The sequence below is a fragment of the Theropithecus gelada genome, chromosome 5 (genome assembly GCF_003255815.1).
Source record: "Theropithecus gelada isolate Dixy chromosome 5, Tgel_1.0, whole genome shotgun sequence".
NCBI classification, from domain to species: domain Eukaryota; kingdom Metazoa; phylum Chordata; class Mammalia; order Primates; family Cercopithecidae; genus Theropithecus; species Theropithecus gelada.
In genome coordinates, this window is record NC_037672.1 from 100,156,650 (window position 1) to 100,179,496 (window position 22,847).

Below are 22,847 nucleotides of genomic sequence, written 5' to 3' on the forward strand. Positions count from 1 at the left end.
GCCTCCCTGCTTTCTAACTCTTTTTAGTCTTTCCCTCGCTACCAGCCCCTTCCCATCAGGATTTTGCTGCTGCTTTTCATTCTCATAATGGTATCCTTTTCTATTTTGAAACCATTGCAAACTTGTAATAAAGTTGCAACAGTAATACAAAGAACTCCTATATGACCATCACCCAGAGACCCCCCCATTCAAGTTTTCATCAGTTGCCCCAATAACATTATGACAAAAAAGATCACTGCACTGCACCCAGTTCGTACATAGTCTCTTCCAATGTGGAACAGTTCCTCAATCTTCCCTTGACATTTTTGAAGATTATAGTAGATTGAAGACTGAAGATTGAAGGCCCTTGTGTCTTTTCAATGTGTCACATTATTATTGAGTACCTCCTTACTTTCTGGAACAGCAAGATATTGCAGGCTCCAGCTCGAGAATCAGTCATTTCTCTAAAGAGCCCTGATTGCTTTTAGCACAGAGTGGTATTCTAGATCAAGATATGGGTCCTAAATCCATTCACTGCTACTAGAGAGCCACTCTTCCCAGGTGCTCTGAGAAAGGATTAGGAAATATGTGAAAAGAGCTAGGAAATATGAGTGTGTGTGTGTGTGTGTGTGTGTCTACCCACACATACACATGCATTTACATGGACATTTCTTTCTCTGTCTACACATACTGAAAATCATGACTTCATACTATTAGCTCCAATTCGAATCCATTGTAGCTTTCCCCCTTTCTATGTTGATACCATCTTTCTCCATTCATGAAAAGGCTGGCTTCCACCACTTCAATATATTTACTTATTTGTTCAGTTGCCTATGTGTAGCCAATCTGATCCCAACTGGCCACCATCACCAACTGGTTTAGGCATAGTTTCCAATCAGATATTTTCAGAAGAGTTGCCTATATTCACCGTCTTTACTTCCTTGAGTCATTCCTCAACCCACTACAATTTGATTTCCATGCTGATCAAGGTGACCAGTAATCTCCTTGCCACCAAATCTAAAGGATCTTTCTCAATTCTTTTCTAACTTGAGCTCCCTTGCAGCATTCAAGACTCTGAACATTCTTTGCTTCTTAAAACACTCTTTCCCTCTGGTTTCTGTGACTCCCCACTCAAATTGGTTTTCCCTCCACCTTGTCAACCATTCCTTCTTAGATTCTTCTACAGGCTTCTCCCCAAACCCCAACTTTACTTATTATGACTGACTGGGGTTCTGTCCTAGCTCTTTTCTCTGTGCCATCCCTGAGGTATTTCATCCACTACCATGGCTACAATTATCTACATTCTGCTGACTTACACATCTATATCCTTAACCCAGATGCAATCCCTAAGCTTAAGACCTCTCTAATGAAACACCCACCAAATATTATTCCTTGGGTGTCTCTCAGTCACTCCACACAAAACACATCTAACACTGAAATAATTTCCACCCAACCCCTACCCCCAAACCTTCTCTTCTTTCTGAGTAATGTAACTCAATGAACAGAGTTGCCATCTGTTCAGCAGCCCAAACCAGCAACTGAGGAACCATTCTTAACTCCTTTTTTCCCAGCCCCACATCATCAGTGCTTGTTCCTTCATGTGGCTCATTAGGCCCTGCAGGACCTTGTCCTAGCTACTTTTACAACACCATCTCGTTCTTCAACTTCAAACTCAACCTCAGCTGCATTGAAATTTCTTTCACTTGCACAAACATGCAACATCCTTTCCAGTCCTTGGGCCCTCACATTCTTCTCCCTCTGCCTCTTTGCTACATTACTTGGCCAAATTCTACTTATCCCTCAGGACACAGGCTCTGGGAATCTTCCCAGAATGCCCCTGCTCTGTACTTCAATGGCACTCTCTACATCTCTAGAGTGCTAATTTATTCCAATGGCTCATTTAATGATTTTAACTTCCCAATCAGATTATTAGCTCTACTAAGGTCTCAAAGAGAAACAGAAGCAGTGTCTTAGTCACAGCTCTATCACCAGGACCTAGCAAAATAGCCAAAACACAGTAGGTGTGCCGTAAGTATGTACTGAATGAATCAGCCTCAAAAATAGCAAATCTACAGCAGCCACAGCCAAAGAGCACATTTCACACACATGCATTAACTCAAGCGGTGGGGCAGTTACATCCTCCTTCACTCCTGTTACTGCTTGATTCAAAGGTTGGCATCTTTATGTGTAATGAACAATAATATAATCATATTAGCCTGAAAGAAAGAATTATTTCCTTTAGAAAAAGACAGAAGTTCCTCTTCGTTCTCTGTAGTAAGTTGGAATGACTCATTATTTTTTACATTTTCATGAAAACAACACACAACAAACTCACTGTGTGAGACAGCACACATCCTCTCAGCCAAGAGGGTTACAATAAGAGTGAATGCTTTGGCCCTTAAGATGGGTCCAGGATGTTCTCCCTGTACATAACTCCGCGCATGCGCGCGCGCGCGCACACACACACACACACACACACACACACACACACACATTCAGTGTCTCAGAAAATACACAGCATGACTGAACAAAAGAAAAATAGAAAATGCACTCCTGAAGGACATATCTCCACCCTTAGCATGTTGTCTGGCCCACAGGAGAGGCAACACCAAATATGAGAGGTGACACCAGCCAACTGTAAACACCGAAGCTGGTGTCCGGGAGAGGAGGAGATCTTTGAAGAGGGTTAATACTGTCTCCACTAACTACATGCCATGACTCTCATAAGCCATATCCAAGCCATCTCGTTTTTATTGTCCTGATTTTACATATTTTGAGATTAAGTAAGTAGCCTATAGCTAATACATAACAAAGTGCAGTTCTTTCCAATTCCTAGTGCTATATCCTAAAATGGGTAAAACTGAAAAATCAGAAAACACCAGTAGAAGCATCTATTTAGAAAAATGAAGAAGAATGTCAGAGGAAATAAATAAAAGTTAAAAATTATTGGTTCTGAGGAGTAAGAAGTAGGAATAGGAAGTGTTGGGCAAGGGGTCTTATTCTTCATATAAACTTTCCAGTAATATTTGAGTTTTGAAATTACACATGTATTATTTTGATATAAGGTACAATTTTAAATCATAGCAGGAGACTCCTTATTGACAAAATAATATCTAAAGTATGATCCATTTAGAAATATAAGGCCGGGCACAGTGGCTCATGCCTGTAATCCCAGCACTCTGGGAGACCAAGGCGGTGCATCACTTGATATCAGGAGTTCGAGACCAGCCTGGTCAACATGGTGAAACCCTATCTCTACTAAAAATACAAAAGTTAGGTGGGCGTGGTGGCACCTGCCTGTAATCCCAGCTACTCGGGAGGCTGAGGCAGCATAATTGCTTGAGCCTGGGAGGTGGAGGTTGCAGTGAGCCGAGATTGTGCCATTGCACTCCAGCCTGGGGGAAAGAGTGAGACTCTGTCTCAAAAAAAAATTTTTTTGAAAAGAAAATATATACATATATATATGTATATATACACACAGAGAGAAGCTTTTGAATGCTGTTACTAGAAATTGTCTCTGACGGGTGGGGACATAAGAGTTTTGATAGTTTCTTCTTTTCCCATGAAGCTCTGTATTACTATTTCTAAAAGAAATATAATTATTTCACAAAATATTTTAAATTACTTACTTACCTTAGCTGATTTTTCGATATTTAAGCCTCCATCCAGTTCAAAAAGAATAGTCATGTTGTACCCAGTCTGGTTTCCATGTCCATGAGGCCACCAAGTTTCTACAGTAATATTCTTTTAAGAAAATTAGTCACTCTAATATGTCATATTTTCAGCAAAAAAAAAATTCAAAGCATCACATCGATTTCTCATATAGTCAAGTACAAAACTCTAGGTTCTAAAACAATGTAACTCTCCCTACTTCTATTATGCCAAATCACACCAATTCATTGATAATATTTAAAAATCAGCATGTTAGGAATGTAGCATGTATCAATACATCAAAAGCAAAAGGAAAGAACAAAATAACATGAGTGTTCAGAAAAACCACTCTTCCTGTCTCTAACACCAAACTTACATTTATTCCACGTTCTTAACACATAGAATGGGACTTTGAAGTTGACTCTTCTTTCAAGTCAAAAACTAAAAATCATTTTGAGTTCTTACTTTATCTCAACAACTACTGAATGTTATTTTGCTCCATCTTTTTCAGTACACAATTATTAATTAGACGAATAGAAAAAGGAAAAAGAAAAGATAAAAATAATCCATTCTATCTTGACGTATGAAAGATCATGAGTTTAGAATTAAAATTATGCAAGTAGAATATAAGTATCAATAATTAAAATAATTGGCAAGTACCAAAAATAATCACTGCTATTTAAATATAATCCATAGAATGTATTTTGGCTTCAGGATACTACAAATACTACAGAAAATTAAAATATAATGATAAAAATAAAATGAGAGGCGGGCGCCTGTGGTCCCAGCTACTCGGGAGGCTGAGGCAGGAGAATGGCGTAAGCCCGGGAGGCGGAGCTTGCAGTGAGCAGAGATCGCGCCGCTGTACTCCAGCCTGGGCGACAGAGCGAGACTCCGTCTCAAAAAAAAAAATAAATAAAATAAAATAAAATAAAATAAAATAAGAGGAAGAATTGCCAAATTAATGATATATTCTCTATTTTCTTAATCTTAAAATTTGGGAAAATCATTCTTTAGCTCATCCAGAAAACATATGAGAGAATAAAAATAGAGAAGAAAACGACAAATATAAGCAGAGAAAGTAGATTTTTCTTTCATACTTAGTCCCTCCTTTCTAATCTTTTCTTTAGCACAGGTATTGCTTTTCATCCATTGCTTCTCAGGAAGTACCATCATTTACCTTGCTAATGTTCAAAAATAGCTCAACAATCCTTTTCCCAGGTTGAAGTTCAAGGTTGTACATCTGTTGTGTTTGCAACTTAGGGATGGCTACGATCACTTGACCACCAACTGGCTTTGAGCCGACAACATCAAATGTAGCCTCTATTTCCAGATTCCACGCCTGGGCACTCTTATCTAAAATATAAAAAGAAAAAGAAAAAAATATATAAAATGCTAAGCATTATCACTGCACTTCTCAGGATTCATTGAAGGTAAGACTAAAGCAGCTTCAAACCCAGTAAGTGCTCCACAATGCTGTTGTAATGAAAACTTCGTGGAAATTTTCTTTTAATCTTCAGTTTAATCCTTCATTCTGAAGAAGAATAACAAAAATGATGTATTTTATATAGACTTCCACTCTAAAAATGTTATGATTGTAAGTCATAAAAACTTTATGGAGCATAAACAGAAAATAACAAATGGAAAGATAAAATAAATTTTCCAAGAATGATACACATTTGTTCCTTTTTATAAAGTAAAAATACTTTATAAAGTTAAGTGAAAAGTAACAGTATTTTTACTTTATAATGTAAACGGGTTTTAAAATTATGTAATGCATAAATTTATATGTACTAAAATTAATCAAATGTGAAAAAATAAAGTTATACTTGAAATGTAGATAATTTATACAAAAAATATTTCCTGAGGACTTTGTATGTGCCACGTACTCCACTAAATGATGGGAATTAAATGGTGACCAGGATAAACATGGCCCCTACTCTCATGAACTAAGAGTCTATTGACAAATTCAAAAGTGTAATAATCAGGACAGGAGAAATAAAAGGCTGTCCTGAGAAATAAAAACAGGACGTCAGAAAGCACATCTAATACACAGAGGGTGAAGGAAGGCTTTTTCTTTTTTTTTTTTTTTTTTTTGGACACAGGGTCTCACTCTGTTGCCCCAGCAGTGGCACGATCATAGTTCACTGCAGCTTTGAACTCCTCAAGCAATCCTCCTGCCTCAGCCTTCTGAGCAGCTGGCACTACAGGCATGTGCCACCCCACCTAGCTAATTTTTTTTTTTTTTTTTACTTTTTGTAAAGATGAGGTCTCACTTTGTTGTCCAGGTTAGTCTTAAACTCCTGGCCTCAAGCAATCCTCCAGCCTCCACCTCCCAAAGCACTGAGATTATAGACATGAGCCACCATGCCTGGCCAAGGAACGCTTTCAATGGAAAGTGGTATCTAGCTGAGACCAGAAGGATGCCTCAGCTAAGTACAGAGGAAGATGATAAGGATTCTAGGCATACAGAAGCATGTGAAGGCCCATGAGTGAGAGAGAGGAATGCCATAACAAGGAAACCTGGGCAATAACAAAATTGATGAGAGGGGTCAGCATAATTGAAAAGTTGAGCAGTGTCCAAAGGACGAACAGGTGAGGAGTTTGGCAATTTCACCCCAGATCAATGTAGAGTCATTGAAGATTTTTCATCAAAGAGCGTGATCAGATTTGCATTTTATAAGAATTGCTAAGGGTCCCAGCACAGTGATATATCAGGATGAATATGAAAGAAGCAGAAAGATAAAATCTCTCTGTGTGCAAAAATGCCACTTGGAAAAGCCAGGAACAGAGAGGAGGCAGAGTGTTGATCAGAAAGAAGAGAAAACAAGACCGAAGAGGAGAGCTATATGGAAAGAAGAAAGATGAGGGATGAACTTTGGGTGTGGAGTTTGGGGTTGTCAGAATGCTTCAAAAGGGTTTTGAAGAAGAGTTTTATATATGTGCAGTATGACTCTGTCCTCCATTTCCTGTTAAATTTACATTGTTTATATAATGTCTCTGGAATTGGATTTGTGTTTAGTTTTTATTTTTAAACAAGATAGAGCAATGGGACAGACTTGGGACAAGAGCTGGGTGGAAAAAGAGACCCTTTTTAAAGTTATGCAGAAGAAACTGTTGATGAAATCTCAAAAAAGCTTGGAGGTACAGGGGGTTAGAGTCAGCAAAAAAGCTTCTCATTCTTTGCTGCCACAGAAAAAAAGGAGAAAAGCAGTGACTGTGCAGAGGCACTTAAGTTTCTATGATTCGTGGCAAAATATGGAAGGAGTTCCTATTTAGTGGCTTCCATTTTTCTCCAAAGGAAGGGGAGGGAGAAAGCTACTATCTGAGAAATACCTTAGAGACCCGTCTCCTACGAATAAAGAGATTAGTAATCATGGCTTTGCTGCAAAAGAAAAAAAAAGCTAGGTTTGTATGCTGATCAATGACAAAAGACTTTATAACTGGCACTGTTTACAACTGTAGGACCACAGCAGGCCTGTTCTAAAGATGACCCCAGCACAGTTTATCATTTGCATCTCCCATCAGCCAAAAGCATAGATTTGATGCACATCGAAGTAAAATTAATCCTGGACTTAAGAACTATTTTTGTTTATTAAATGATTTATTCTGAGAAACACTAGTCAATGAGCCCTGAATTAGGTTTGTTCTGATCCAGTTAATTTTGCAGGTTACTTACCGACAGCCTCCAGGTTTTGAATCTGTCAGCTGGCAGATCAGCTAGTCTACTGGCTCATCAGTGTTTAATTTCCTCTATTGAATAGGTTATCAAACTATGGTCTTTGGGACAAATCTAGCCCACCTCTTGTTTTTATAAATAAAATTATAAATAAAATTGGAACACAGATGCCGTGGACTAAATGGGGACTCCTCCTCTAAAATGCATACGTTGAAGCCCTAACCTCCAGCTTTTTATGAAGTAATAAGGATGGGGCAGTAATCTGTTAGGATTGCAGCCTTATAAGAAGAGGAAGAAACAGATATCCGTCTCTCTCTTTACTATGTGAGGACATAGCAAGAAGGCATCTGTCTGCAAGCCAGGAAGGGAGCCCTCACTGGAAACCAAACTGGCCAGCACCTTTATTTCGGACTTCCCAGCTGCCAGAACTGTGAGAAATAAACTTCTGTTATTTAAGTCACTCTGCCTATGGTATTTTCTTAGGGCAGCCACAGCAGACTAATATAACAGTCATGCTCATTTGTTTACTTATTGTCTTTGGTTGCCTTTGCAATACAACAATAGAGTTGAGTAGTTGTGACAGATGCCTAAACTGTTTTACTGTATGATCCTTAACACAAAAAGTTTGCTAATCCCTGCCCTAGAATATTCCCCCCCAAAAGACCATTCTAACCTTTCTTTAAATATCTCTAATGACAAAAAACCTCTGTCTCACAAAATAGCCTTCCCATTTGTGCTAGGCTTGGCTATTGTAAAGACTCCCTTTAAGCTGAATTTGAATATACTTCTCCTTAATATTCACCTAAAGATTTTAGTTATGTCCTTTCAGCACCTCCTACCAACCAAGCAGCCTCCTGTGTTGTTTTCTGCTACTTCTTCTTTGGTAGGAGAATCAGCTGTTAGTGACAGCCTCTGACAGGAAAACAAACAATGCAGTCCTCAAAGGTCATTGGCAAAATTCCCCAGTTTCTCTTGCTTTGAACTTGGAAGGTTCTCAAGCAAGTCTGCACTCCTCCAAAGCATAACCCGTTAACACTCCTGAGCACTACTAAATGAACAAACTAAGGTTGTAGAATTAAAAACACAGTAGGAAGATCTACGAGCCTACAAAGTTATCACCAGATATACTTAAGAATATATTTTTCCCCTCTCCTCTTCTTTCAAATAGAGTAAACCCCTTCCTTCCAGCAGCACATGGAAAATAGGTAATTTAGGTTCACAAGGGGCAAAGTCTTAAATAACCAGTAGTTTTCCTGATGTTCTTTGGTTACTCCCTTTCACTTGCTAAATTAAATTTATAAATTGCATAATCCTATTTGAAGGTAAGAAGAACTCCATCTTATAAATTAAGCCCCATTTCTAGAATACAGCTCCCTATTATCTCTCTCCTGGCATTACTAAGTCACCATTTCCTGAAGAACACCTATCATCACCAGCTCTCCTGAAGTGAAATGCAAGATCATTTCAAAAATGGATGCAGTACTGGGGGTGAGGGCAGGAAAGAAGGATTGCTATATCTTCTAGAACTCCCTACAGAGCTCATCCTTCCAATCACACCACCAAGTTCCGCATCCTCTCTTCACTTTGACTAAACAACTCTGGGCACAAAGAGGACAGGAATTCTTTATCAAAACAGGTGGAAAGGCAATGCTGGCCTGCCCTCTCTACAATTTGAGGTCTTGAGGCCCTCCCAGGCCTGAGGGCTTATTGGTATTCTCGCTGATGTCCTATGCCCAAGCAGAAGAGATTGAGTTCTATAGTTTGTTCATATAATCTCAATCAGGAAGGCAACCCAGAGGATGGCAGAGAATGTGGTTTTGACCACTGATTCAGTTTAAGGCTTTGCCAGAGATGACTCAGTGAGGGTTCTTTAAAAAAAGAAAAAACAAAGAGCACAACATGTCTGACCTGGATGGGAATTTGTAGAAAGGGTAAGTAGCTACATAGCCTAGATTAATGTATGCTGCTCCTTCATTCAGAGTATCACAAGACAACTGTAGCTCACGTAGATGTGTCCAGTACATCAGCCTTCAAAATCCTCTCAAATATGCCAGCTTCCTCTTATATTCTCATACAGTCTACTCCTTTGCTAAGATGTAGTTGGGGGGAAGAAAGGTCAAAAAAAAAGCTTTATTCAGTTGTCTAGGAGAAAAAGGTATAAGGAGAGACACAGAAAGTAGAAAAATAAGAGGACTCAGTTACATTACTTCAAGTGTGTCAAAAAGTAACAGGAAGACATACTCCCAAACTATACGCTAAGCCTTGCTTTAATTGATTGTAATAAAGACTCAAGTATCAATGTTTTCATCCAGTCATGTAATGTCTAGTTTCAAGAAAAACTGGGTTGTTCCACACTTATACCCTCACTAGGTGGTAATGACTATTCTAATTTACAAACAAAGGAAAAGAACCACAAAATGTTCGAGGTAGAAGAAACTTGGAGATGTTCTCGTCACTTTGCAGGTGTTTCTGAGGCCCTGACTGCAGAATTTCCCTCCTGAGCCAATGGACAGGCCAAGGGTCCAGGTTTCCTAACTCTGGTGCTCTCGATTTTCCATGAGCCTCTCGCAGTGATGCCTACCAAAAGGAATGACACTCGCAGGTACACAATGATTGACATTTGTATATGAATAATGAGGAAAAGCAAAAGCAAAGGTACTTTTTGCCTTTCAGAGCCCTAAAGCCAAATGTCGAATATATTCAATGTAAAACAAAGAATTTGGGGGCACTGTAACAATAAAATGTTAGCCTCTTATAAGAGGGTCTCTGTAAAAAAGAATACTGAAATGGGCCAGGTGTCATGGCTCATGCCTATAGTCCCAGCACTTTGGGAGACTGAGGCAGGAGGATCTCTTGAGCCCAGGGGTTTGAGACCAGCCTGGGCTACATAATGAGACCCCCATCTATAAAAATAATTTTTAAATTAGCTGGGTGTAGTGACACGCCTGTGGCCCCAGCTACTTGAGTGGCTGAGATGAGAGGATCGCTTGAGCCCAGGAGGTCAAGGCTAAAGTGAGCCGAGCTCGCTCCACTACACTCCAGCCTGTGCAACAGCCTGAGACTTTGTCTCAAAGTAAAAAAAGAAAGAACACTGAAATCTACAAACATAGATAATATGTCTGACCCTCTGCTAAACGTATATTTTTATGGTGCCACAGTTCCTATACTTATCAAAATAGCATCTTTGTAACCTAAACTACCTGATGAGGGCACTAAAATAGTTATGTGAGCATTTCTGTCAAGCAAATGAAATCTATTTCTTGAATAACTACCGTCTGCAAACCTTGACAGGCATTATAAATTATATCCCAATCCAAAAAGGCAAATATGCTGTCTCTAACTCTCTGAATGTACTTAGAAAGACAAAATATACCCAAGGGTCACAGTTAAGAATACAGGATGGCATCGGGAACCATAAGGACTAGCAGGGCAGTGAAAGTTCAGAGGCAGCAAGGGATTCAAGTCAGCAAGGGATGAATCTGCAAACACTGGTAGATGAAAAAGATGCTTCATCTCATTGCGGGGAAAAGCTATTCAAAAATAGCTGCCTGGATTAGCTTTGCCCTGCTGAGCTCCTCACAGCTCCCCCTTTTGCAGGCTCTCCTCTTCCTCCATCTTTAATAGAATATGAAAAGCTGCAGGGAAAGGTAGTCACGTGCATTTAAAGAAACAGTAATGACACCACACTGAAATGACCAAGCCATGGAATTTATAAATTCAAACATAAGATATTTTCCTGTACTCCTGCCAGAATAATGGGACGGACTTAAGCAGCTGCTTTTTAAAGAGCTAACCATTGCCTTAGCCAAAAATGCTGGCCCACAGTTAGTTAAAACAGCTGTTTTCCCTCTTCTTCACCAAGCAGCAAGATCTCCTTGCCTACTCAGCAGCACAAAACCCTTGAAAATGAAATCAAGGCAAAAGAGACCCAATGCAAAATGCTCCCTAGAACAAGGATAAGTTAGCAAGCTCCAAAGAAAATTTACTCAAGCAATGAGGAGACTAATCAGAGGAAAAATTATTCAAGCAACGTATCCTCTTTATGGATATTTCAAGCAAAATACCCATAAAGTTATTTTCAAGGGCTATTTTATGGATAAAATAATTTAAAGATGAATGAAAAAGTGATTCCAAATGAATGCATTAAAAAATAAATGCATGCTTATCAAATAAGCAAGACTGACAAATCTTTGTTTTAATATTATAGTCTCTGTATTAAGCCATAACCCAAGGGTTGCAATGCCCTTTAATCTACTGAGCAGGCCAGGGTCTGGCTGAGAGCTAGCCCACACTCCAACTCCATGGCTAGATCATCCAGGAAGAAGAGAGTGCTTTAGGCTGAGACAGCAAGTAAATTTGGACAGGGTGGTGAAGAGAACATCTTGAAGGTAGCAGAAGTGCTCCAAGCACACATCAAAGATTCACAGCTCACCTCAGCTCAAGAAGACAAGGGAGCTCACACGCTGAAAAACATCTCCATATTATTTATTTGTTATATATTTACTACTGTGGTAATAAAAGTGAACAGTGTATTGTTTCAACAGAAAATACCTATTGTATATTTCTAACTCAGTATGTTTATAAAACTTTATGAAAAGTTCATAAAATTAGGCAATCATCCCTTCCTAATAAATGTATGCCCTAGTGAATAGTTCACATCAGATTGTAAACATAACAGACCTAGTATGGACAAGATAATCAATAAATGAATATATGTCTGTTTCTTTCTCTCTCTCTCTCTCTCTCTCACACACACACATACACACACACTTACCATCATCATCATCACCACCATCCAGGGCCTTCAGTTTTGGACAGATTATTTGCTTACAAATGTTCTTAATCCTTGGAATTGAGACATCTGCCCTTACCAGTTACCCTCTCCCCGTATCTCCTTCCCACATATCTCAGTATCCCAAGTTCAGCCCAGACTTCTCCCTTTCTTCTCCTAAGTGATGAGGTCAGTTTCCCTCCCAGCCCTCATCTCCAAGGGAAAAGGACAGTAGATTCTTGCTGGGTTTCCACACCCACTAAAAAGCATCTGAGTTTCTCTTCCCAATACAGGGTTACTCTTTCACTTTTTAAAGTACTTTAAAGTTACTCTTTCACTTAGGTAACTATAATAGTTATCAATATTTAAAATCTGATTAGAATATTTCAGAGCTAAGGATAAATCTTCAAATTAATATTTGCTACTGAGGTTTTAAAGAAAGTCACGCCAAGGAACTGGAATCTCGTAGTGTTTAGATAAGTCACAGAAGTCTTAGAGATAAAGATAAACAGCAGTAATTTCTGCTTTCCTTTGACCTCAGTATTTTTTTCAAACATAAATTGTTTTTACTATTAACTACCTTAAACATTAAGAATATGTGAACATCATTTAGGAAGCTGAAGTTAGGGCAAATCAAACAAATGACCACAGGATATTAAAAAGTGCAAAAGTTTAGAAACCACTATTTTTAAGGACTAAGAATACAGAAAAGAAACATATATATATGTGTGTGTGTATATACACATATATACTTATACAGGGTATAGTGTATATACTCTATATATAGTACAGTACATATATAGAGCATATATACTTATACTCTAATTTTATTACATCAAACAACCAAATTGATAACTATGAAATACATATATACTTATATATGTATATACTTATATGTACTTATATACATATATGCATATACATATATACTTATATACATATATAAGTAAATTAATTCACAAGAATTTCACATTAATTTTTTAGTTTAATAGGCTTCCTTCTGTCATACACAATTAAGTTAGGGAACTATGGTTGATCTTTTGATCTTCAGGAGTAAACTCGCTAATTTTAAGTCAAGACATAAATTGAACACTTGAAAAAGCACGAAGATTACAGTATCTCTTTCTAGCCTCAACAGGGGGAAAGCAGAAAGTGTCCCACAGACAAATTAGTTTAGGCTTTCACATCAAGTTAGCTGAAGTTACTAGACTAGATTAGTTTGTTTCAATAACTACTTTATCCACTTACTACATATACATATATATAACAGAGGCCCAATATAGAAATTTAGAAAAGACAGTTAAACAGAGGAATAAAATGCAAACCATTTGTAACACTACTACAGAGATAGCTACTGTTTGCATTAGTTTTTGTTTGTTTACTTGTTTGTTTGTTTATTTTTGAAACAGGGTCTTGCTTAGTCACCCAGACCAGAATACAGTGGAATAATCATAGCTCACTGCAGCCTCAACCTCCCTGGCTCAAGTAATCCTCCTGAAATTGCCTTTGCAAAATTATAACTGAGGAAATTATGACCATGAAAGAAATCAGACCTAATCTACTCCATCTTGCTTCTAACATGTAAGCTGTTCTTATTCATTCCTGGCAGTAGGCTGAACTAACTTTGGGAAGGAATTTTGTTTGGCTCTGAAACAAAATGGATGACAACTCTTTCCCGAAAAGACTCCTTCTTGCCTGAGGACCAGTCTGCCTTTGCAGGACTAACAAATTAGCTACAAGATTAGAAATTACAGTTTAGGGGTCATGCAAACTTAATTTTTTAGTTTGATAGGCTTCCTTCTGTCATACACAATTAAGTTAGGGAACTATGGTTGGTCTTTTGATCTTCAGGAGTAAACTCGCTAATTTTAAGTCAAGATATAAATTGAACACTTGAAAAAGCACAAAGATTACAGTATCTCTTTCTCGCCTCAACAGGCGGAAGGCAGAAAGTGTCTCCAAGAGTATAAACCTCCCCAAATTGCTACCGGGATAACATCACTATTGTAAAACCTAGATCAGTGCTTGAGATATTTTACAGACCCTGCACTGGATGGATCAGCTGACACCACCCATACTGGTAATCTGGCTCAACCAGTTCTGCCATCCTACCCAGTAGAGAAGACAGCAAGAAAACCTTACTTCGCTCCCCTTACGATTCCATCTCCAACCTGACCACTCAGCATTCCCCACTTTCCAAGCCCCTACCCACCAGATTATCTTTAAAAACTCTGATCCCACCCAGCGTGGTGGCTCTCGCCTGTAATCCCAGCACTTTGGGAGGCCGAGGCAGGTGGGTCATGAGTTCAGGAGATCAAGACCATCCCCACTAACACAGTGAAACCCCATCTCTACCAAAAATACAAAAAATAAGCTGGGCAGGATGTCAAACGCCTGTAGTCTCAGCTACTCAGGAGGCTGAGGCAGGAGAATCACTTGAACCTGGGAGACGGAGGTTGCGGTTAGCCAAGATCGCACCACTGCACTCCAGCCTGGGCAACAGAGCAAAACTCTGTCTTAAAAAAAAACCAAAAAACAAAAAATCTCTGATTCCCAAATGCTGAATGCTTAGGGGGACTGAGTTGAGTAATAATAAAACTCTGGTTTCTCACACAGCCAGCTCTGCCCGAATTACTCTTCCTCCATTGCAATTCCCCTGTTTTGATAAATCAGCTCTGTCTAGGCGGCAGGCAAGGTGAATTCACTGGGAGGTTACACTCCCACCTCAGCCTCCGAGTACTTGGGATTACAAGCATACACCACCACACATGGCTAATTTTTTTTATTTTTTGTAGAGACAATGTTTGCCCAGGCTGGTTTCAAACTTCTGGCCTCAAGTGATCCTTCGAACCTGGTCTCCCAAAGTGCTAAAGATCACAAGCATGAGCCACCACGCCCAGCCTTTCATTAGTTTTGACCCACCTCATTCCACACTTAAATTTTAAAAATGAATACATTTTATTTTAAATAAAAATTATATGTATCTTTTTTATTATGAACTCAGCTTTTTAAAAAAAATTCAGTAACTCTCACAGTGCCTGTCTCATAGAATACACCAAATAAATACATAAAAGTATCCAGACTACATTAGCTTATTCTTTTATTATTTCTCAACATTTAAACGTCTATTGATATCAGTGATACCTGCTGTCTTCCAGATAAAAACTGAAAAAAAAAATTCTGAAGAAACTACTAAAGGTAGAACTCTTTTAATGCTCTCATGAGCTTATGCTCTAATTTTATTACATCAAACAACACATTGATAACTATGAAATTAATTAGAAATATAGGAATTACTACTTAACATGCACAAAGCCATCTTCTGAACAGGAAACATATTTCTCTATGTTAAGTACAAAATATATTACAGTCATAAATTTTCAAAAATGAGGGAGGAGCTTCAAGATGGCTGACTAGCAGCATCTGGTATTCGCCACCTCCACAAAGAAGAACCCCTTCAGATAGACCACCTATCAGAAAACACTGAAATTCAACAGAAAAGTGACAGAAAACAGCTAAGGTAAGGAAGGAGAGAAAAGCAAGGAACCCTGCTTAGCAGGGAGCAGCTGAAAGCCTGGAGAGGCTCCCCAGTGCTGGGAAAAGGTAAGGGAGTCACCTCCAGTGGTCTACATACCCATCATGGACTCCTGCAATCCTAGCCATGTTGAGAGCACCTCCACCCTCGCAGACCCCAAGACCAGTAGAGGGAGCTACGAGATATGCAATGGCATTGCTCCAGAGAGGGAGCTCCTAAGCGGTTAAAGCAAGGCACCATTTTGAGAGCCTAGCCCCGACCAGACTCCATGCTGCCTTTGGGCTTAAAAGCCCTACATCTCCACATTCCTGGAGACTTACTGACATCCCCACATGTAGCCAGGCACTGCTGCTGGCTGCTGCCGTCAATGCTGAAGCAACTCCACCACCCCCAGGAACAGGGCTGCTACACATTTCAAAACACCCTGTGGAAGGGCTACCCTGCTTATCTCTACTACCTGGGGCAAAAGTGCATGCTCTCCACTCACCTACAGCTATTGCCACTGAAAGCAACCCCATCCTCCCCTGGAGAAGGGCGGCAGCACAGTCACTACTGCCCCCACCCAAGCATTCCACCAGTGCTCTGGATACTATCCCATGCCTGCCTACCACAGCCAGCTCCCAATGCACCACTAGAGGGGTCTGAGGACAGGCCTGCCTGGCCTGGCTCTACACTCCCACTCAGTGCCTGAGCAAATGGTCTGGAAGCCTGGGGATCACCCTGCCCCAACCACCACTGTTGGTACCTGAGCACTCCTTCCAGGAGCCTGAGGACAGGCCCACTAAACCTGCAGCTACTACCACAGCTAACATCTGCCTGCATGTGCCACCTATGGGCCTGGGGACTAGTGTGCCCAGCCCGTTGCAGCCACTGCCAACACCAATGCAGACTTCTTGGAAACCAGAGGATTGTCCTGTCACTGCTACTGCCGTTTCCCATGCCATACCTGCTGCCCAGGGGCCTGGAGACCCACCCATCCAGACCAGTGGTCTACTACTGCCGCTGCCAGCACCCAAGCAGGCCAGTCACCTGGAGGCCCAAGATTCATCATGCTTGGACTCACTAATACCAGTGCCAGCATATATTGCACTGAAGCCCAAGGACAGGCACACTCAGCCTGCTGCTGCCACCAGTGAAGTTTAAGGATTGGCCTCTTGATGTTCCCATCCCCAGCAAAACTTCACTACAACCTCCACTAACAACTATACTCTAAGCCACTGAGGAAATCACAAACACCACTGATGCTGTGACAGCTGAAGAAATCAGCTGTTAGAAGGAAAACTAACAAACAGGAAGGACACCCACACCAAAACCCCATCAGTATGTCACCATCATCAAAGACCAAAGGCAGATAAAACCACAAAGATGGGGAAAAAGCAGTGCAGAAAAGCTGGAAATTCAAAAAGTCAGAGCGCATCTCCCCCTCCGAAGGAACGCAGCTCATCACCAGCAACAGAACAAAGCTGCACAGAGAATGACTTTGACAAGTTGAGAGAAGAAGGCTTCAGTCGATCAAACTTCTCAGAGCTGAAGGAGGAACTACGTAACCAGTGCAAAGAAACTAAAAACCTTGAAAAAAGAATGGATGAATGAATAACTAGAATAATCAACGCAGAGAAGACCTTAAAAGAACTGATAGAGATGAAAACCATGACATGAGAACTTCGTGACGCATGCACAAGCTTCAGTAACCGACTCGATCAACTGGAAGAAAGTTACCAGTGATTGAAGATCAAATGAATGAAATGAAGCGAGAAGAGAAATGTAGAGAAAAAAGAGTAAAAAGAAATGAACAAAGCCTCCAAGAAATATGGGATTATGTGAAAAGACCAAATCTACGTCTGATTGATGTGCCTGAAAGTGACAGGTTAAATGGAACCAAGTTGGAAAACACACTGCAGGATCTCATCCGGGAGAACTTCCCCAACCTAGTATGGTAGGCCAACATTCAAATTCAGGAAATACAGAGAACGCCACAAAGATACTCCTCGAGAAGAGCAACTCCAAGACACATAATTGTCAGATTCATCAAAGTTGAAATGAAGGAAAAAATATTAAGGGCATCCAGACAGAAAGGTCCGGTTACACACAAAGTGAAACCCATCAGACTAACAGCAGATCTCTCGGCAGAAACTCTACAAGCCAGAAGAGAGTGGGGGCCAATATTCAACATTCTTAAAGAAAAGAATTTTAAACCCAGAATTTCATTTCCAGCCAAACTAAGTTTCATAAGTGAAGGAGAAATAAAATCCTTTACAGACAAGCAAATGCTGAGAGATTTTGTCACCACCAGGCCTGCCCTACAAGAGATCCTGAAGGAAGCACTCAACATGGAAAGGAACAACTGGTACCAGCCATTGCAAAAACATGCCAAAATGTAAAGACCATCGATGCTAGGAAGAAATTGCATCAACTACTGAGCAAAATAACCAGCTAATATCATAATGACAGGATCAAGTTCACACATAACAATATTAACCTTAAATGTAAAAGGACTAAATGGTCCAATTAAAAGACACAGACTGGCAAATTGGATAAAGAGTCAAGACCCATCAGTTTGCTGTATTCAGGAGACCCATCTCACATGCAGAGACACACATAGGCTCAAAATAAAGGGATGGAGGAAGATCTACCAAGTAAATGGAAAACAAAAAAAAGCAGGGGTTCCAATCCTAGTCTCTGATAAAATAGACTTTAAACCAACAAAGATCAAATGAGACAAAGAAAGCCATTACCTAATGGTAAAGGGATCAATTCATCAGGAAGAGCTAACTATCCTAAATATATATGCATTCAATACAAGAGCACCCAGATTCATAAAGCAAGTCCTTAGAGACTTACAAAGAGACTTAGACTCCCACACAAAAGTAATGGGAGACTTTAACACCCCACTGTCAACATTAGACAGATGAATGAGACAGAAATTTAACAAGGATATCCAGGAATTGAACTCAGCTCTGCACCAGGTGGACCTAAAAGACATCTACAGAACTCTCCAACCAAAATCAACAGATAATACATTCTGCTCAGCACCACATCGCACTTATTCCAAAATTGACCACATAGTTGGAAGTAAAGCACTCCTCAGCAAATGTAAAAGAACAGAAATTATAACAAACTGTCTCTCAGACCACAGTGCAATCAAACTAGAACTTAGGACTAAGAAACTCAATCAAAACTGCTCAACTACATGGAAACTGAACAACCTGCTCCTGAATGACTACTGGGTACATAATGAAATGAAGGCAGAAATAAAGATGTTCTTTGAAACCAATGAGAACAAAGATACAACATACCAGAATCTCTGGGACACATTTAAAGCAGTGTATAGAGGGAAATTTATAGCACTAAATGCCCGCAAGAGAAAGTACGAAAGATCTAAAATTGACACCCTAACATCACAATTAAAAGAACTAGAGAAGCAAGAGCAAACACATTCAGAAGTTAGCAGAAGGCAAGAAATAACTAAGATCAGAGCAGAACTGAAGGAGATAGAGACACAAAAAACGCTCCAAAAACTCAATGAATCCAGGAGCTGGTTTTTTGAAAAGATCAACAAAATCGATAGACCACTAGCAAGACTAATAAAGAAGAAAAGAGAGAAGAATCAAATAGACGCAATAAAAAATGATGAAGGGGATATCACCACTGACCCCACAGAAATACGAACTACCGTCAGAGAATACTATAAACACCTCTACGCAAATAAACTAGAAAACCTAGAAGAAATGGATAATTTCCTGGACACTTACAGTCTCCCAACACTAAACCAGGAAGAAGTTGAATACCTGAACAGACCAATAGCAGGCTCTGAAATTGAGGCAATAATTAATAGCCTACCAACCAAAAAAAAGTCCAGGACCAGATGGATTCACAGCCGAATTCTACCAAAAGTACAAGGAGAAGCTGGTACCATTCCTTCTGAAACTATTCCAATCAATAGAAAAAGAGGGAATCCTCCCTAACTCATTTTGTGAAGCCAACATCATCCTGATACCAAAGCCTGGCAGAGATACAACAAAAAAAAGAGAATTTTAGACCAATATCCCTGATGAACATTAATGCAAAAATCCTCAATAAAATACTGACAAACCAAATCCAGCAGCACATCAAAAAGTTTATTCACCATGATCAAGTGGGCTTCATCCCTGAGATGCAAGGCTGGTTTAACATACGCAAATCAATAAATGTAATCCAGCATTTAAATAGAACCAGAGACAAAAACCACATGATTATCTCAATAGATGCAGAAAAGGCCTTTGAAAAAATTCAACAGCCCTTCATGCTAAAAACTCTCAATAAATTCGGTATTGATGGAACGTATCTCAAAATAACAAGAGCTATTTATGACAAACCCACAGCCAATATCATACTGAATGGGCAAAAACTGGAAGCATTCCCTTTGAAAACTGGCACAAGACAGGGAGGCCCTCTCTCACCACTCCTATTCAACATAGTGTTGGAAGTTCTGGCTAGGGCAATCAGGCAAGAGAAAGAAATCAAGGGTATTCAGTTAGGAAAAGAAGAAGTCAAATTGACCCTGTTTGCAGATGACATGATTGTATATTTAGAAAACCCCATTGTCTCAGCCCAAAATCTCCTTAAGCTGATAAGCAACTTCAGCAAAGTCTCAGGATACAAAATCAACGTGCAAAAATCACAAGCATTCTTATACACCAGTAACAGACAAACACAGAGCCAAATCATGAATGAACTCCCATTCACAATAGCTTCAAAGAGAATAAAATACCTAGGAATACAGCACACAAGGGATGTAAAGGACCTCTTCAAGGAGAACTACAAACCACTGCTCAGTGAAATAAAAGAGGACACAAACAAATGGAAGAACATACCATGCTCATGGATAGGAAGTATCAATATTGTGAAAATGGCCATACTGCCCAAGGTAATTTATAGATCCAATGCCATCCCCATCAAGCTACCAATGACTTCTTCACAGAATTGGAAAAAAACGCTTTAAAGTTCATATGGAACCAAAACAGAGGCCGCATTGCCAAGACAATCCTAAGCAAAAAGAACAAAGCTGGAGGCATCACGCTACCTGACTTCAAACTATACTACAAGGCTACAGTAACCAAAACATCAAGGTACTGGTACCAAAACAGAGATACAGACCAATGGAACAGAACAGAGCCCTCAGAAATAACACCACACATCTACAGCCATCTGATCTTTGACAAACCTGACAAAAACAAGAAATGGGGAAAGGATTCCCTATTTAATAAATGGTGCTGGGAATATTGGCTAGCCATAAGTAGAAAGCTGAAACTGGATCCTTTCCTTACTCCTTATACGAAAATTAATTCAAGATGTATTAAAGACTTAAATGTTAGACCTAAAACCATAAAAACCCTAGAAGAAAACCTAGGTAATACCATTCAGGACATAGGCATGGGCAAGGACTTCATGTCTAAAACACCAAAAGCAATGGCAACAAAAGCCAAAATTGACAAATGGGATCTAATTAAATTAAACAGCTTCTGCACAGCAAAGGAAACTACCATCAGAGTGAACAAGCAACCTACAGAATGGGAGAACATTTTTGCAATCTACTCATCTGACAAAGGGCTCATATCCAGAACCTATAAAGAACTCAGTCAAATTTACAAGAAAAAAACAAACAACCCCATCAAAAAGTGGGCAAAGGATATGAACAGACACTTCTCAAAAGAAGACATTCATACAGCCAACAGACACATGAAAAAATGCTCATCATCACTTGCCATCAGAGGAATGCAAATCAAAACCACAATGAGATACCATCTCACACCAGTTAGAATGGCAATCATTAAAAAATCAGGAAACAACAGGTGCTGAAGAGGATGTGGAGAAATAGGAACACTTTTAGACTGTTGGTGGGACTGTAAACTAGTTCAACCATTGCGAAAAGCAGTGTGGTGATTCCTCAAGGATCTAGAACTAGAAATACCATTTGACCCAGCCATCCCATTACTGGGGATATACCCAAAGGATTGTTAGTCATGCTGCTATAGACACATGCACACATATGTTTATTGCGGCACTATTCACAATAGCAAAGACTTGGAATCAACCCAAATGTCCATCAGTGACAGATTGGATTAAGAAAATGTGGCACATATACACCATGGAATACTATGCAGCCATAAAAAAAGGATGAATTCGTGTCCTTTGTAGGGACATGGATGCAGCTGGAAACCATCATTCTCAGCAAAGTATCGCAAGCACAGAAAACCAAATACCGCATGTTCTCACTCATAGGTGGGAACTGAACAACGAAATCACTTGGACACAGGAAGGGGAACATCACACACCGGGTCCTATTGTTGGTTGGGGGGAGGGATAGCATTAGGAGATATACCTAATGTAAATGACGACTTAATGGGTGCAGCACACCAACAAGGCACATGTATACATATGTAACAAACCTGCATATTGTGCACATGTACCCTAGAACTTAAAGCTTAAAAAACAATAATAATAATAATAATGGAAAGAAAAAAAAGAAAAAAAAAGGTATACAAAACAACCAGAAGTCAAATAATAAAATGACAGGAATAAGCCCTCATATATCAATAATAACCTTGAGGGTAAATGAATTAAACTTTCCACTTAAAAGATATAAATTGGCTAACGGGATTTTTCAAAAACATGACGAAATTATATGCTGTCTACAAGTAGTTCAACTCACCCCTAAAGACATCTATGAACTGAAAGTAAAGGAATGGAAAAATACATTCCATGCAAATGGAAATAAAAAATGAGCAGGCATAGCTATATCTACATCAAATAAAACAAAGTTTAAGTCAAAAAACAGTAAAAACACACAAAAAAAGGTAACTATATCATGATAAAAGGATCAACTCCACAAAAGAATATAAAAATTCTACATACATCTGCACCCAACTTGGAGCGCCCAGATTGATGAAGCAAATATTACTAAATCTAAAGAGAGATAGATTCCAATACAATAATAGTGGGAGATTTCAACATCTTTCTCTCAGCATTATGTAGATTACCTAGACAAAAAATTAACAGAGAAACATTGTATTTAAATTGTACTTTAGACCAAATGAACCTAATACACATTTACAAAATATACAACAGCTACAAAATGCACATTCTTCTCATTAGCACATAGCAACAAGGATAGATAATATGTTAGACCAAAAAATGACTCAACAAGTTTTCAAAAATTTAAAATCATATCAAGTGTCTTGTCATAACACAAT

General features: G+C 39.3%; 1 protein-coding gene across 2 annotated transcripts in view; it reads right to left on the reverse strand.

Moving 5' to 3' along the window:
• Window positions 1-22,847, reverse strand: part of MANBA (mannosidase beta) — a 137,643-nt gene that overhangs the window by 62,586 nt on the left and 52,210 nt on the right. For both annotated transcript variants that reach the window (XM_025386310.1, XM_025386311.1), the window contains 2 exons: window positions 4,811-4,986; window positions 3,613-3,723 (listed from right to left, as the gene is read on the reverse strand). In XM_025386310.1, coding sequence (XP_025242095.1) covers window positions 3,613-3,723; window positions 4,811-4,986 — 287 coding nt within the window. The remainder of the gene's footprint in view (window positions 1-3,612; window positions 3,724-4,810; window positions 4,987-22,847) is intronic.